Below are 16,199 nucleotides of genomic sequence, written 5' to 3' on the forward strand. Positions count from 1 at the left end.
GACCCCACCAGGAAGTCTGCGCTCCGCAAAACAAACCAGGCTTTTGTTTGACTTGTTTTAAGTAAAACACATGTCACCCCTGTAAATCACAGGTCCCCTTCCCCACCCTGCCCCGGGGGCAGCAGCGGAGCGAAGGCGGGCGCTGGTGCTGGGTGGCTGCAGGGGCTGGGGGGGATCGGGCCCCTCCGTGGGGTTAGGGGCGGGCTGCGCACCCCGGCTGGGAGCTGTGGGCCAGGAGCATCCTGTCCCCGAGCACTGCAGTGGGCAGCGGGAGCACCCCCAGCTTGGCGTGGGGGGCCCCCCCCATGCTGCCCACCCTCAGTCCCCCCCTAAAAGAACTCCCCAGCCGTGCCGCCAGCTTGCTTTTCCACCGGCCCCCGGGGCTGGAGGCCTGGACGGCAGCCCAAGGCCGGCCGGCGGCCCCTGGCACGAGCGAGGCCGAGGCCTGTGCCGGGCGGCCGAGGCCATGCAGCGCGGCGTGCGGAGGCGTTCGGCCGGCGTTGGGCCACGGCGCCTGCCGGCAGCGGGGGCCGGAGCGGGTTCGTGTGCCGCGGGCGCGCTCCCTCCCTCCCCACCGCCTGGCAGCCCGCCACCGCGCCGGGGGTTCGCTCCTTTCTCACGACCTCTCAGGTTCCTGAGCTCATCTGGGAGCTATTCATTTCCTGCCAGAAAACAGCCTTGCCTGCTAAAAAAACCACCTTGGCCGCAGCGCGGCCCAGGGCTTGGTACGAGGGCTCTCTCGGCTTAAATCATAAAGCCGGGGCTGTCTGGCTGGAATCAAAGGCAGGGCGGGCGCGGGGGGGCCGGGGCCCGTGCCATATGGTAGCACTTAAGAGCCAAGGAGGAAGCGAGGAGGGGTTTTGCGCCGCTCGCGAGGAGTGTGGGAAAAGTTAATTGACTTTAATGACAGGTTTCCCGGGTGGGCGGCAGCGCCCGGCGGGAGCGAGCGGCCGCGGGGCAGGCGGGGAGGCGAGGGCAGGGGCATGGCGAGTGCTGGGGGCACAGCGGGGTGCTGGGGGCACGGAGGGGTGCTGGGGGCACGGAGGGGTGCTGGGGGCCGCGGGCAGGTGTGCGGCACGTGTGCGTGCAGCCGGCGGCAGCAAAGTGAGCTGGAGTGCAATCAGCAGCGAGGGTCGGAGCCGGTCATGGGGCTTTCTGCTCGGTGCCTCTGTGCAGCCCCGCTGGCATCTGTAGGAAGGCGTCTGTGAGACCTCCAGGGGTGAGGGTCCTCAGTGAGAGGCCACCGTCCAGCAGCTTCACCCTGTCCCTCCCCAGCACCCCGTCCCTCCCTTCCTGTGGAAGCTCATCCCACGGCACCAGTGTGATCAAAGGCGAAGGCACTTGCTGTACCTGAAGGGTAACTCCTAAGCTTATGGGCCCACAGACCCCCAGCCCTATTTGTCATCCAAATTTGTCACGGTCTGAGTGAGCTGGCATCAAGAGCACGGCTCCTGGGAATTGCTCTGATCCCCTCAAATCTCACAGACTCGAGCAGATCTCTCATGTCAACAGGCTGTGGGATAGAACAAACAAAGCTTTGGATGAACCGGTACAAGCACGGCATATCTGCTTTATGCTAGGCTATTTAAACCCCATCAGCAAATGGGTTTGTCTTGTCTTTCACTCCTGGATTTGCTGTATGTTCTCCAGGAACCTACCGCAAAGCCCTTAAAATGCTTTCCAAACCAACTGCTCCAAAAGAAGGGGTGGCCTCGAGCAGCCCGGCTGTGGCAGGTGATGTCCTACAGCCCCGTGGTGAGATTCCCGGATGGACAGGTCCCACCGGTGTTTTCCCAAAAACAAGGTGGGCTCAGGCCCGCCCACGTTACCTGCAGCGCAGCGAGGCGACCTGCAGCCGGTGGGAGGCTGCACGCCTGCCTGGAGGCAGCAAATCCGGTATTCCCAAGCCTTGCAGCCACCGTGAAGGCAGCAGTAAGACAGAGCAGCAAAGGCACGAGGAGATTCAGGAGGGGAAACTATCTTAAAAAAAAAAAAGAAAAAAAAAAAGAAAAAGGAGAGAGGAACATTCTTCATCACCCAGGTGCTCAGGAGATCATCCTCTGCAGCCGCTTTTAGAAGACAACCATCACCAGCCACGTCCTCATTAGCAAGCCCTGCAGGAATGGATCCCAGACACATCCCCCTGCCTCCCCCTCCAAAATCCATCCCAAGGAGCGTTTCAGAACAGGAGGCTCTGTTTGTACACATGGGGCAGGGAGGGCTCCGGAGCCCAGCGGGTTTCATCTGCCTGCTCCCCTGCTCTCCACGGCTTTCATTTCCCCAGCACCTGGCTGCAGTCATGCACCTGGCTGAGCCAGGCAAAACCCAACAAGCTTTTGCGGTGGGATTTGGAAGGAATCCCCAGTGGATCCTGGCACGGTTTAAAGCTGTCCGCTCTGAGTTAGGACTTGTTAGGAAGGGTGATGCAAGCTGTAACCCGAGACTACCGCTTGCCTCTATCTAGGGCTCACATCTTGCCTGGAAATGGGGCATGACCAAGTCAGAGGGGTCAGCTGCCACTCGCAGTTAGGAGGGGAGGTAGTCCGCGCAGCCCCACATCGCTCCCCCTGACATGTGTTTTCCATATTAAAGCAGAGGAAATGCCCGACTCTATCAAAACCACATGCAGAGCATTAATCATCCAGCACAGCCTGCCTCGTGCCCAGGGCTGGGAAGGGCTCTGCGCTTTCAAGTCCAGGTGGAGGTGGTACCCAGCGCCGCGCGAGCGCCTGCTGCAGCCTGTCAGCCTGGAGACGGAGCCCTCGTGTCAGTTTGTCCCGCAGAGCCTGGCGTTTCTGTAACACGAGCCGCTGGCAGGCACCCTTCTGTAAATCAACGGACTGGAGTCACTTGTGATTTACACCGCGGCTGGGGAGCGGGCCCCTCGGGGTCCGGGCAGGAGGATCCTGCAAGCAGCTCCACCTCGGGCCCGGAGAGCTGGGCTCTGTGCCGAATCCGTCTCGCTTTACCTGGGCTGCTCCGCCGCGGCCAGCCCCGGGAGCCAGGAGGAGAGCGGAGGTGCCTCCCTCAGCGCATTCACCAGCTCTGCAAACATAAGCTCTTTTTAACAAGTCTGATCAGCTGAACTGCTCCCAAGGAAGCAGTAATTACATCTGCCCCGGGGGCAGGGAGAGGGGCCGGGTGGTTTCAGAAGGCGGCGAGGGGACAGAGGGTCTGACTGACAGCTCCAGCCCTGCAGCAGCACAATCAATCCACGGGCGGCCGGGAGCAAGCCAGGAGCCAGGCTCCCTCCTACGCACACACGCCAGCACTCCGACTTATCTCCAAAGGCCTTCCAAAATGGAAGAGACTTTTATTTTAAGAGCATTCAAAAAAAAAAAAAAATCTTTGGTGTCACATAAGGAAGGGGAGGGAAGGGAGAAAAAAAGATCTCGTGTAAAACACGAAACGCTGTTGAGGGAGTGCTATGGTACAAAGGCACAATCCAATATGAACATATAACCTATGTACAGCCGTGCCAGCAGCACGGGGTGCGGTGCTCAGTCCAGTCCAGTGCCCGCCACCCTCACCAGGGTCTCCACACCGAGTCGGCGGTGCCGGGTGGCGGGCCAGGCGGCGAGGCGGCAGTGGCAGCCGTGGGGGGGCCGCCGTAGAGGGGCAGCACGGCCCCGCCGGGGGCGAAGGCGGTGCTGGGGATGAGGAAGGCGAATTGCCCGTCGGAAGCGGGCAGCAGCTGGAAGCCGCCGTACACCTTGGCCGCGTCGGTGCCCGGCTTGCAGGGCATGCCCGGGAGCGGCCCCGCGCCACCGCCCGGCGGCACCAGGGGTGGCCCGAAGGCTGCGGCCGGCGGCAGCGGGGGCGGCGGAGGGGGCGCGGGGTAGTTCATGGCGTTGATCTGGGTCATGCAGCTGGCCAGGTGGCCCAGGAGCCGGGTGCGCACCTCGGTGTTGACGCCCTCGCAGGTGGAGAGGAACCGCGTCACCTCGTTCATGCACTCGCTGAAGCCGGCGCGGTACTTGCCCAGCACCGTGGGGTCCGTGCTCAGCGCAGCTGCGGGGCGAGATGGACACGGGGCGGTCAGCGGGCTGCGCAGCCCCCCGGCATCGCACCCTGCAGCCTCCATTGGAGCAGGGGGATCCAGGCAGAGAGCACCGCGCCCCCCAGCACCTCGGACCCAGGTGGCGAGCGGAGACCCCTGCTGCCCCCCCCCGACCCCGTAGCACTGGGGGACCCATCCTGTGAGCACCGCCCCCCCAGCACCCCTGGGCAGGGGGCACCGGAGCCCTCCCAGCACCAGAATCACGCATGCAGGGTGCAGCGGGGAGCACCCAGGGCAGCAGCACGGCGCTCCCACAGCACGGGGATGGGGTCGGGCACCCCGGTACCCCCCGCCCAGCACCCCAGCACCCCATGCACAGCACCCCAGCACCCCCCGCCGCCTCCGCCCCCCCCAGCCCCATCTCTCACCGGTCATCTGCGCCCGCTGCAGGCTCCGCAGGTGCTTGACGGTCATCTCCAGGATGTCAGCCTTCTCCAGCTTGGAGTGCCGCGAGCTCTGCGGGCAGAGGGCGGCTCACACCGGCACGGCTCCCCCCCGGCACCCCGCACCCCCGGCTCTCTCCCCCCCACCCCAGGGCTTACATCCTTCTTCAGCGCGTCCAGGATGAGCGTCTTCAGCTGCCCCAGGCTCTCGTTGATGCGCGCCCGCCGCCGCTTCTCCATGATGGGCTTGGACGACTGCAAGAGAGCGGCGGTGAGCGCCCGGCACGGCACTACACGGCCCGGTACGGCACGGCACGGCCCGGCCCTTACCTTGCGGTGCTCCGCCGCCGTCTTGGGCTTGTCGGGCGTCGCGTTGATGCTGGCGGGGGTGGCGGCCACGGGCGAGGCGCTGCTCTTCTCCATCAGGTCGGCCGGCATCGTGCGGCCGCGCCCGCCGCCGCGGAGGAGGCCGTGCGGCAGCGGGCGGGCGGGCGCTGGGACCGGCGCGGCGCGGCTGCCGCGCGCCCTTGGCCGCCCCTACTTATAGCGCGCGCCGCACGCGCGCGGCTCGTGTGAAACGTCCCCCGCCGCCGTTCCCACACTCGCGCCCAGCCAATGGGCGCCGCCCGCACGCCGCCCCGGCTCGTGGACGGCGCCCGCCCATTGGCCGCGCGCCGCGCGCCGCGCGCCGGCCAATGGGCGGCCCAACGGGGCCGCGCGCGGGGCGGGAGGGCGGCCGCGGGTTTAACCCCTTGGGCGCCGCTCCGCTGGGAGGGCCCGGCGCTAATTGCCGGGTTAATTGGAGCCCGCGGGGGGCGCCGGCAGCGGGGCGGGGGGACGGGGAGGGGGGAGCTGCGCTGTGGGGGGCCGCTGCCTGCGGGGTGAGGCGGGGGGCGGCAGGGCTCTGTCATCACGGTGCCTGTCACAGTGCCTCAGGCTCTGTCACAATATCTCAAGTCCTGTCACGGTGCCCGGAGCCTGTCATGGTGCCTCAGGTCCTGTCACGATATCTCAAGTCTTGTCACAGTGCTCATGTCCGGTCACAGTGCCTCAGGTCCTCTCACGATATCCCAGGTCCTGTCACAGTGCCCACGTCCCTGTCATGATGTCACAGGTCCTGTCACGATACCCGGAGCCTGTCACGGTGCCCCAGACCCTATACAGTTCCCAGGTCCTGTCACAATGTCCCAAGTCCTGTCACAATGCCCTTGTCCCTGTCACGATGTCCCAGGTCCCGTCACAACGCCCATGTCCCTGTCACAGTGCCACCAGCCCTGTCATGATGTCACAGTCCCTGTCACGGTGCCTTAGATCCTGTCACAGTGCCCCCGACCCTATATATACAGTGCCCAGGTCCTGTCACGGTGCCCTGGGGCCTGTCACAATGCCCCTGTCCTGTCATAGTGCCCCTGTCCCTGTCACGATGCCCCTGTCCCTGTCACGATGCTCCTGTCCTGTCGCAATGCCCCTGTCCTGTCACGATGCCTGTCACACCAGCAGCTCTGCCCCCCTTGACCTGGAGCAGACCGCGGGCCCTCACACCTCCGGCTCCCACCGGTGCCCGCGGTGCCCATCTCCATGGGGCCACCACCGCCACCGGCACGGGCACGGGCACGCCGAGGTGACCGCGGTGACGCTGCTGGTGCTGGCACGCCGTGCTGTGCGGGCGGCGCGGCCGCAGGTGCACCGGTGCGTGCGCTCCCGAGGGCGCCCAGGCGAGCGCGAAACCGCGGCGTGGTGCCCGGCGCTCGGCCCCGCTGCAGCTGCGCCTCTACCACCTCCGGCTGGCCCGCGCAGCTCGTGGGGTTACTTTAAAAAAAAAAAAAAAAGGTATTTTGCCTGGGGACTTGAATCTTTTTTTTTTTTTTTTTTTTTTTTCCCCTCCGCTTGACTGGCTTTCTCACACTCCTATTCCCATAGTCTGCCAGCTAAGCCTGAGTCATCCTGCCAAGAACTAGACCTGGCCTATTCAAAAATGTGCTCGCTCGCTCTTTCTGTCTCTCTTTCTTTTCTTTCTTTCTTTTTTTTTTTTTTGAGTATACACAGTAATGTTTTTCCACCTCCTCCAGTACCTGATCTGCACCTGTACAGGGCCAATCCCACACATATCACCTGATCTTGCCTTTTCAGAGACCGTGAGAAAAATAAAGTTCAAGAAAGAAGAGACATGTTTGCAGATCTCACCAGGGCAAAGCCCTTGTCTCTGCAGAGGCTTGCCTGCACAGCCACGAGAGCTTTAAAAAGGAAAAATAAATAAAAGAGAGTGTCATGTTTAAAACTACAAGAAAAGCACAAATCCAGGCTTTCTTTCAGCTCCTTGGTCAAACCACAAGTCTTAATTTAAAAACAAAAAGCAGCCTTCAGCTTGTAAGATTTAAGTTTGGATGAGCAATATTTGAGGTAAGCTTCAGTTATCTAGGCATTCGGACAAAAAGGAGCGGAGAAAATATTGAGACTGCATCAGGGAGCTACTGAAAAGTCTTTTCTTGCCGTCATGCAGCAGTCGGAGACAACTGGTTAGCATGAAAACCGCAACACATTATTGAACAGCCTAAAAGGTTTGGGTGGGCCAATATTTTTTTAATACTTGGGGGTGAAAAAAAAATAAGGTCACCACGATTCCTGAGCGAGTCCTCTCCCTCCCACGGGGATTTGCAAAGGAAATGGGAAGCCGGGCAGCCGGTCCCTCCTGGGCTGGGAGTGAGAACAGGCTGCAATTACGTCCATGTTTATGGTAGCCCAGGAGCTGCTAACCACCTCTAATTGCTGGCAACAGGTCGGTTTCTCTGGGGATGGAGCGGGGCAGGCGGGGAGCGCAGGCTGTAATTACGGGCCGCCAGCGCTCGCCCCAGCCGGGCGAGCTGGCAGCAGCTCCCCTCCTGCAAGTGAGGGCCGTGGGGCCTGGTCCCGGCCCCATCCCTGCCCGCTGCAGCCCACAGGAGGTTTTTTTCTCATGGGGAGCTTCTCTCGGGGCCTTGAAATCCTGCAGCCCCGACCTGGCCGCTGCACGGGTGGCAGCGGCGCTGGCGTCCCCGCTGTGGGTCTCCGCCTCTGCCTGCCTGCTGTGAAATGCCGTACACGTGCGAGGGCTGCGGTCCCGCAGCGGAAGCGTGCCTGCGTGTGAATTCCCTGGGGATCAGGAGAGGAAGGGGAGGATTTACATGGAAGGATGTCCCTGGAAATGAAGTGGCCAAGGCCAAGCTCCAGCTGGAAGGAGGTGGCGAAGAGGCTCGTAACCACCGGGGGATCTGGAACAGATCCTCTGGGCTACTCCAGCCCTGCGTTTGCTTGGGAAAGGGCGGTCAAGGGGGAGAAGTTGTCCCGAGATAAGGGGCTGCCCCAGGTACTGGCATGTTCCTTGTCCTGTGGTCGTCTGGCAATGGTTTTCTTTGCTCAGGCGGTAATCTTGGGTTACAAATTGGGAATTGTCCAAAGAAGATTTGGGAGAAAAATGTAGACAGCTCATCGGGGCATTACTGACTCGCAGAACATCTTGGAGGGAAAACGCCTTGGCAAAGAAGTTTAGACTAGTCCTGGGCACAGGCCCAGGGGCAGGGAGGTGGAATAAAACAGGGTGCTGCTGCCGGTGTGGCACGCAGGAGGCGAGGAGGTGGCAGAGCTGGCTGTGCCTGCTCTCCCGTCCTTTAGAAAGCAGCCCAGACCTGACCAAAGTGTGCATCTGGAAATCCAAGAGCATTAATATCCAAAGGTAGCAGGAAATATAGAGAACACAGAAAGCAAGTTGCTTGTAAGACCTGCGGTATGGCAGGGAGAACCCCTGGCACAAGCTGGGGACCAGGAATGGCACACAAAGCCTTTCACCTGCAGGTCATGGACTGAAATCCTAGCCCGGCCACAGCTGGAAGTCGTCACCAGCCTGAAGGCTGGAGAACAAGTGCCGCGTCCCGGGGACACGTGGCCCTGCTGCAGACGGCTCCTCTGGGCGGCCCCGCACACGTGCTTCCACGTGGGCTCCTGCGCAGCCACCCTGCTGGCAGACACGGTCTCGGGTAGCTTCGGGACAGCTTTCAGGGATTTTTCTCCTCCGTGAGTGTTTGCCAGATCTCTGGGCAAGGTCACTTTCAAACTGGCTTCCTGATGGAGCTCCCTAGACAAAGCAAAGCTTTCACGGACGTTGCTTTCCTGCACACCGGGTCCTCAAAGTAAAAAGGGCAGAACAGCTTTCAGCAGCAGCACCGCTGCCCGGTCCTGCTGGCAGGAGCAGCTCGCTGGGCGGGCCGGCAGCCCCCTTTTCCAGCAGATCCTGCCCTCTTGGGCGCTGGGGACCCGTTCCCAGGATCTGCTGAGACCCAGGACCCCAGGGGCAGGGGCAGAGGAGCCTCGGGGCTCTCAGCTGGTGGCTGCTCCTTCGGTGCATGCCCTGCAGGAGCGGGGTGCCTTCAGCTCTTGCCTGGATGCCGCCGCAGAGAAGAGGCTGACGTGTTTGTTCATCCTGCTCCAAGCTGTGTGACTCAGGCTGGGTGTGGGGAGGTGCAGCCATCCCACAGCAACAGCCCTAGCTCTGGGGAGGGCACCCGTGGGCTCCAGAGACCTGCACCCGTCCTTCGGTCACCCACACGGCCATCCCGACGCAGAAAGCCATGGGGTGAAGCAGCCGAGGTTTTGCTGGAGTAGCAAAGCACCACCCTGAGAAATTCGGGTGACTCGCAGGGCAGGAACCAACCAATTTCCACCTCCCCATCCCGGCACGGGCTGCTGCACAGCTCCGCACCAGGGAGGGCGCTGGGACACGAGCCAGGGTACCTGGATCTCTTTCTGAGCTGATTCCTCTTGGCAGGCTCCTATCCTGCTGAACCAGGGAAACGCTGCCCTGGGAGCTGGGGAGGGCGGGGGGGGGGGAGTTTTGGCAGCTGCAGCATGCCACCCATGTGGATGGGAATTCCCTTCCTGCCCTGATAACCATCACGATTTTCGCAGTGCTGGTTGGGCTGGAGCAGCCGCACGTGTTAACGGGCAGAAGATAGTGCAGCCCCAGCTTTTTCCCCTTAACCCCAGCCTATTTGGAGGGCTTGGACCCGTATCTGCCACCGCCATTGCCAGCTGGAGGCTGTGAGCTGCCTTATACCCTCCTCTCCAAGATGCTCTTTCCATGGGGTATGACCTGAATTCACCGGCCCATGAATGTGCAGCCTGCTGGCCATGCCAGGGCGGCCCTGCTCCAGCACAAGTCTGTGACTTTTGCAAGATGCAGCTCCAGCTGGCAGGACGCACGTCTTAGCCTGCAGCCCTCTGAGAGCCACAAATCCCGGAGGAGAGGAGCGTCTCTCGGTTGCTGTCCTCTCCGTGCGTGGTGGGAGGTGTTGGCAGCGCGAGCCGACTTATTTATTTACTAGGATCCCACTTGTGACGCTGCCTGAGGCTGCCGTCTCTGTGTCACGGTGCCTGCGTGCTTGCAGGGCTGATCCTCATGGGGTTCCCTGTGTCAGCCCCTTGTCTGCCAAGCACCCCTTTCCTGGATGCTGTTTGCTCCTCCGTTTTTTGAGCAGCTGGATCAGCAGGGCCAGGGGGCAGCGTGGCCGGGGGGGGAGCTTCACCAGCCTTTGTGGCTCCGAGAGCAGGCATACATCCTGGCTGCCTCTGCCGCGGCCTCATGGGTGCCCAGCATCGCGGCTCCTGGGCCCTTCAGCCTTCCCCAAGCCCTGGTGCCGAAACTCTACAGGGTCTAGCAGCTCCTGCCCGCAGCCTCTGCGCTCCTCCGCAGTGATCAATCCTATTCTCCAACACGTTTCCCTCTCCTCATCATCAATCAGTCCGAGGAAAGAGGCTGAACTTATCGCCGCCCTCAGCTCCCCGTTGGATTCACCAGCTGATCGTCCTCTCGTATTTATGAGGCCATGAATCAGCACAGGGAGAGCGGGGTGCGAACCGCGCCTGATCCTAAAGCCCCGGCAGCAGCTGAGGCACAGACAGGAAATATTTGGGTTCCCTGGACCCTTTGGGAAGTGCTGGGGCACGATCCTGGCCCTGCAGTGGCAGCTGGCAGGCAAATGTCCTTCACAGGGCAGCAATCGGGTCGCTGCGGTGTAACAAATACATTTAGCATCTCTTCATCTGCACCTGGAGGGCACGGGATGGGCGCAGATGCAGTAACAACCAGATCCCTCCTGCTGGACCAAGTCCAGCCGAGTGCCGGCCTGCCGTGGAGGGCAGGGACGAGGGTGCCAGCCCCCCGGCCTGGGGACATAAGTGCAGGCAGCCGAAGGAGTGGCCGGGCACCCACCGGTGCTGGGCGGCTGCTGCTGGAACCGGTCCCTCTGTGGGCGGTCAGGGGCCCAGAGCATCCCTCGGTGCCTGCACCAGCCCCCGGCTTCTAAAACCTGGTGGTTTTTAGAAGCAGAAACATGTTTTCCCCCCACCTCTTCTGCTGAAAGCAGTGTAGCATGTCACAGATTGCACCAATATAATAAAACAATACAAATATATATATATTTCATTTTGGCCCCCTCGGTCCTGCTGCTCGTTCCTGCAGGCCAGCTGTGCTGAGCAGCCGGGGTCAAGCACTGACACACCGGGACACCTCTGAGACTGTCAGCAGGCTGCAGGTTATAAATATTGATTTTCTTATTTATAAATCAGGGCTGACGGGCTAAGAGCGGTGGGAGAGGGCTGCTGCTAGGGAGTCAGAGAGAGAGCTACAGGGTGACTTTAGTGCTTTAAGGGGCAGACACAGGCTGTGAAAAGCAAATATCCTCCTTCGGGGATGGTAAGAAGGATTTTACAGCATTCCCATCATCAAGAGCTGCGCCACCAATGTCCGCTACCTCCAGCTTTTCAGTTTAAAACACTTTATTCAAGAAAACACGGCATACCTCAGTGCGGCACCTTGCTCCTGTAGGATACAGCCTCTGCACAGCCAGCGCCTTTCTGTAAGTGGTGAGCAGACGGACTCCGATTAACCTGATCAATCCGGGGCCTCTGATCAATCACCTGCACTTGGCGCCTGATCCCACTGATGCCTTCAGTGCTGTTTGAGCTTGGCAGTGTTTCGGAGACCAACTAATATCGTAATGTGCATGTAATTTGAATGCTACATCGCTGAGATCAATACTTATGATTCGAGGTGACAGCAGAACTAAAATTAGTCCAAGAATATGCGGACGGTCGTATGTCATTTAGGTTGGTGACCCTGTCTCCATGCGTGTGCGCAGGGCACGTGCTTGAGATCTCACCGGAGAACAGTTTCTCTCAAGCTAGCTAATGCCAGGAGAAAAAAGGTGAAGATCTTTTACATGCTAGTCAAGAACTGATGTGTTACTAATTACTGTAATAGAAAACATGATCCCTCGGAGGATGTTGTTATTTTATAAACAAGGGGATAATTTACAGCTTAATTACTGACACCAAGAGCTAATTGCTAAGTGTAATGAATAAATACATTTGCAAGTACAACATTCACTTTGCACTGATTCCAGAAGTTTAGGCATAAAGAGGCAGATCTGGGTACGTAACCTGGAGTGTTGTAGGAAATGACATCGAATCAAATTCCGAAACGTCCTGCAACAAGGCTCCAAGGGCCTTGTCCTTCCCCTCTGCGGCGAAGGGCAGCGTGTTCACCGCCCTCCTCGGAAACACGTCCGTGCGGGAGCGCAGGGGGAAGGCAGAAATGCCCCAAAGCGGCGCAGGGAGCTGAGCAGCAAGCCCAGCCCCAGCACATCACGCTGCGTTAACGCAGCTGCGAGTTTTTTAATGCTAGAAAATGCAAAGAGAGAATGGAGAGGCAGAGACGGGGGATGTCATTTGGGGTGCTCAGCCACCCCGCTGCCTCCCCATGGCCCCGGCAGCCCGACGCACTGCAGGCACCTGCAGGCTGCGGCTGCCGAGCGGTGCTGGGCTACGGGTGCCCTCTCGCAGGCTCATATCTTTATTGGAGGCTGTTAAAGGCGAGCCTCCCAACAGCAATAACGTGACTACAAAGCAATTCTAAGAAAAAGTACGTGGGAATAAGGGAGATACTGAGATCCCAGCCAATTTCAGTACAATACGAGGCTGAAGTATCCTTATAAAGTTAACAAGTCGAATTTAAATGTATACAAGGCTCAGGAGCATACAGGAAACAGGATCGGCCAGACCTTCAAAGGCCCATCATTGTCTTTCAGAAGGTCCACTGAAAGGCTCATGCCATAAAAAAGGTGTATTCAAGTGGCTGATAAGGTGATAAAGCCGGTGGAGAAATGCCAGCAGAGGGTGGGCATGGATGCTCGCTGCAGGGATGTTAGGGTGTCCTGGCACATTGTTACGGAGCGCTATTGTCCCGCTCCCTCCACTATTGCCCTGCAATAAAACGGGATGTAACTGGGGGGGGGGCTGGCAGGTGATTTCCTCCGGGGCCGGCAGCCGTCCTTGTCACCAGCCCCGTGTGTGTCCTGCGGTGCCGCGTGTGTCCTGCTGTGCTGCGTGCGAGCCATCGCGGCCCCAGGCAGTTGCAGTTCCCTGAGATGTGAGCACCCCATATGCCAGAGGCAGGAGAGGACAAGCAAAGACATCCAGGAGCCAGCCTGCCTGTGCTGCCTGCCCCCGGAGCTCCCCAGGGGCTCTCGCTCAGCCTTGAAAAGCGAAAATCCTGCCAGACAGTCCCATGCCTGCTCCTCTTGAACTCAAAGACCAGATGAATGCCCAAACGTGCTCGGGAGATGCCGAGCACCCACAGCTGGCTCAGCCCGCCACGGTGGCGCTGGCACATCCAGCTCGTGGTGCCTGCCGATCCTGCTCCTCGTGCTGCTCGGGGACAGCAGGCTGTGTTTGGCATTTGTCGCGTGCCCGTGTGTGTCGCTACGTTTCACCCGTCTGCTGCAAAGCAAGAAGCAGTGCCTCGTGACTCCAGCAACCAGCCACGCTCTCTAAATAGCAAAGCATCAATAACAGGCGAGATTACAAACCATCCCCAGGCTGCAACGTAGCGGCATAGAAAGAGTCTAGAAAATGCCCAGCCACGCAGACATTGGAAAAATCAAGGTCATTTCATGGCTTGTTTGTGAGCAGGAAGCAAAACCACTCCGATTTGTTGACTCTGAAGAGGCCAGCAGATCTGGAATGCGTGTTGCAGGACCTGGCGTGCAGGAATTTACGAAACATACGGCCTGTCAAAAATAATTTCTAAATGAAATGCAGTGTCCTAGCAAAACACATGCCTCACACATAAAACAAACCCAAAGCACAAAATGTGGCGTTTAGAGGCTGGATTCCGTCTACAGTGAATAGAAGCCACATGCATGCATCTGAGATCAGATTTTGGCCTGATTTTAAACTTTGTTCGCAGAGGCTGCGATGAGAGCAGGCAAATGAAGGCTCCGTCTCCTTTTATGACCCTCTAGCCCCGAGCAACATTTTTGTGGTTCCCCGAGAGAGGAAAACCCTCGTTTTTTCACTGCAGCGTGTGTGCTGGGCTGGTAGCACGGCCACGTTTGGTGCTGAGGATGCTGAGCACCGGGTCCCACACGTGCCTGCCTGCTCACAGGGCGGATTTGGGCAGGGTGAGCACTGAGCCCGGGGTTTCCCACAGAAATCCTAGCACTGAGGCTTAGACTTTATTAAGGGGGTGGGGGGGGGAGGACAAAATAACGCTGGCAAAATGTTGTCAAATACTTCAAATTAATGATTAATTCTAGATGGAGTGATAGCGTTTGATGTGGTCTTCACTGGTTTAAACAGGAGGAGGGTGATTCACTCTGCAGGAATTTATAAAAACGCAAGTATTTGCTCATGGACAATAAATACTGGGGCAGATAAAAAGGGGGATGAAGTGTTCGGCTCCATGATAGCAGCTCCGCTCCAGAAAACTTTTGACCTTCTCACGTCTTAAATCAAGGCGGCTCCCCCCCGGCTCTCCTCCAGGCCTGCCCTTGACGCCGACGGGATGGGTGCGCGGCGCAGGCTGCGTCCCCGGCAGGTCCCCGTCACCTCCCCGCTGCCGTGAGCATCGGAGACAGGCTGTGGCAATGGCCGTGACCAGCGGGCAGCACGCGAAGGAGCGGTGGCAGCAGGGCAACGCGTGCCTCGCGGCACCCTGCGGCCGCCTGAAGCTCACCTGGAGCAGGGAGCGCGGCCTGCCGTTCCCGTGGGAATGCACTTCAGCCCGGATAACCCCTGAGCCTCGCTGGGGCTCTGCCAGCGACATGAAAGCGCTTAGGCCCGCTGATTGCTCCGGCACGACGCCGGGTTTATGGGGGTGAGATTAGCCGCTCGCACTTTAAAGGCAGGCCTGGCACACAGCACCACCTGCTCCTGCCCTCCGCGAGCGGCTCAGGGCCTCCTTTCGCTCCGGGAATCATTTCTTTACAAAAATCCATTTTTTTTTTTTTTTCCCCTAGGAGGGAAGGCCTCGCCCTGCAGCAGCTGTGGCTGGGCTCAGGGGACGCGGGGCACGGCCCTGTCCCCCCCTGGGCGCGGAGGCAGCAGAGCAGGGGCCGGGGCCGTCCTGCAGGCTGTCAGCGAGCCTTTCAGCGCCAGCCCCGCTTACAGCATCCTGTGCAAAACACCTCGGCTCCGCGGCCGCTGTGCTGCTAACACTTGGAAGTGACAGCGGCGTATGGTTTCAATTAACCCGGGGGCAGCCGGGGACTATCTGATTGCACGGGAGTGGAGGGGAGAGGAGGAACGGCCTTTCCTAGCGGCAGGGATGGAGCCTGTGGTGAGGAACTGCTAAAAAAAGCAGATGGTTTCTCTCTTTCCTTCCTCCTCCTTTTCCTCTTCTTCTTTTTTTTTTTCTTTCCTTTTTTCTTTTTCTGTGGAACAGACAGCCCAGCAGCACATCATTCACCATCAAAGCTTTGCTGAAGGGAATTCTCCACTGCTATTTCATTTCTTCCTGATGTTCACAGATCGTAAAGCAAACGGCCTCTGGAGGATGGGGAAAGCAGTCGTGGCTTGGGGCGACTGCAGAGGACCAGCCCCGCATGGGGACAGGGAACGGGCAGAGGTTTGCAGAGTGCCTGAACCCCTGCGGGGCTGTCCTCACCGCCTCGTGTCCCTCGAAGCAATGTGTCACTGCGGGGCCACGTGGATGGCCTGTCTGTCCCCCTGATGGCCTGAAACAAGTCCTGCTGAAGCCCAGGACATCCACACCAGGCTGACGATGTGAAAGCAGACACCAAGGTCCCTGGGGGGCAGCCCCCCACGGGGGCTTCCTCTCGCAGCCTCCCTGTGCCACGTGGGCATCCCGTGCAGGATCATCCAGGGATCCCAAATCTTCTGTCTCTGGGAGACGTGGGCAGGGAGGCAGTCATCACCCAGGGCACGAAACCACAGCTCACCTTTTGCCAGCTCTTTAAAACACTCTCACTTCTGTGCAACATGTTCAGTGCATTTTGGAAGAAACAAATGAAAGGAAGAGGTGTAAATGGGAAATGGGAGTGAAGGGAAGATCCATCTAGCATGCTGTGTCCTGCTAGCCTGAGGTCTGCCTTCTTAAGGCACCAGTTTCAGACATGGGAAGGTAGACTGCTGTCCCCTGCAGCCTTAGATGCACCATGGAACGATGCTATCTGAAAAGGAGGAGATGAGAATTTGGCCCGGGAACAGCAGGATGGGGAGCGATAGGAGCGAGAGACGGAGAGTTGTTGTTTTTCAGGGCAGTTACGGGGCTGGGGGAGGAGCCCCAATGGATCTGACCTTCTTTCTCTATGGCTTGGACACAAAAGTGAGCATTTGCTGGTGAGATGTGGATGTTGCAGACCTGGGAGAGGCAGCATCACGGAGGAGGAACGAATCACCCATCGGAAGCAACGTGCTGGGGCAGC

The 16,199-nt window shown here is 59.4% G+C and overlaps 1 protein-coding gene and 1 long non-coding RNA gene across 3 annotated transcripts; both read right to left on the reverse strand.

The window, feature by feature from the left end:
- Positions 1-879: 879 nt before the first annotated feature.
- On the reverse strand, positions 880-3,041 carry LOC136791442 (uncharacterized). Its single transcript, XR_010833529.1, has 2 exons — positions 1,351-3,041; positions 880-1,188 (listed from the first exon to the last, which is right to left on the reverse strand). It is a non-coding gene; the product is annotated as an uncharacterized lncRNA (long non-coding RNA).
- A 237-nt stretch (positions 3,042-3,278) lies between these two features.
- Positions 3,279-4,973, reverse strand: HES1 (hes family bHLH transcription factor 1). 2 transcript variants are annotated; one of them, XM_067002362.1, is made up of 4 exons: positions 4,774-4,969; positions 4,603-4,698; positions 4,429-4,516; positions 3,279-4,011 (listed from the first exon to the last, which is right to left on the reverse strand). In XM_067002362.1, exons 1-4 carry the CDS (start codon positions 4,879-4,881, stop codon positions 3,527-3,529), a joined length of 777 nt encoding a protein of 258 aa, XP_066858463.1. In that variant the 5' UTR covers positions 4,882-4,969; the 3' UTR covers positions 3,279-3,526. The 2 variants fall into 2 exon arrangements, with proteins under 2 accessions (XP_066858463.1, XP_066858462.1); XM_067002361.1 differs by having other exon boundaries at positions 4,603-4,973.
- Between the last annotated feature and the right edge of the window lie 11,226 nt (positions 4,974-16,199).

The sequence above is a fragment of the Anser cygnoides genome, chromosome 9, assembly GCF_040182565.1.
Source record: "Anser cygnoides isolate HZ-2024a breed goose chromosome 9, Taihu_goose_T2T_genome, whole genome shotgun sequence".
NCBI lineage: Eukaryota > Metazoa > Chordata > Aves > Anseriformes > Anatidae > Anser > Anser cygnoides.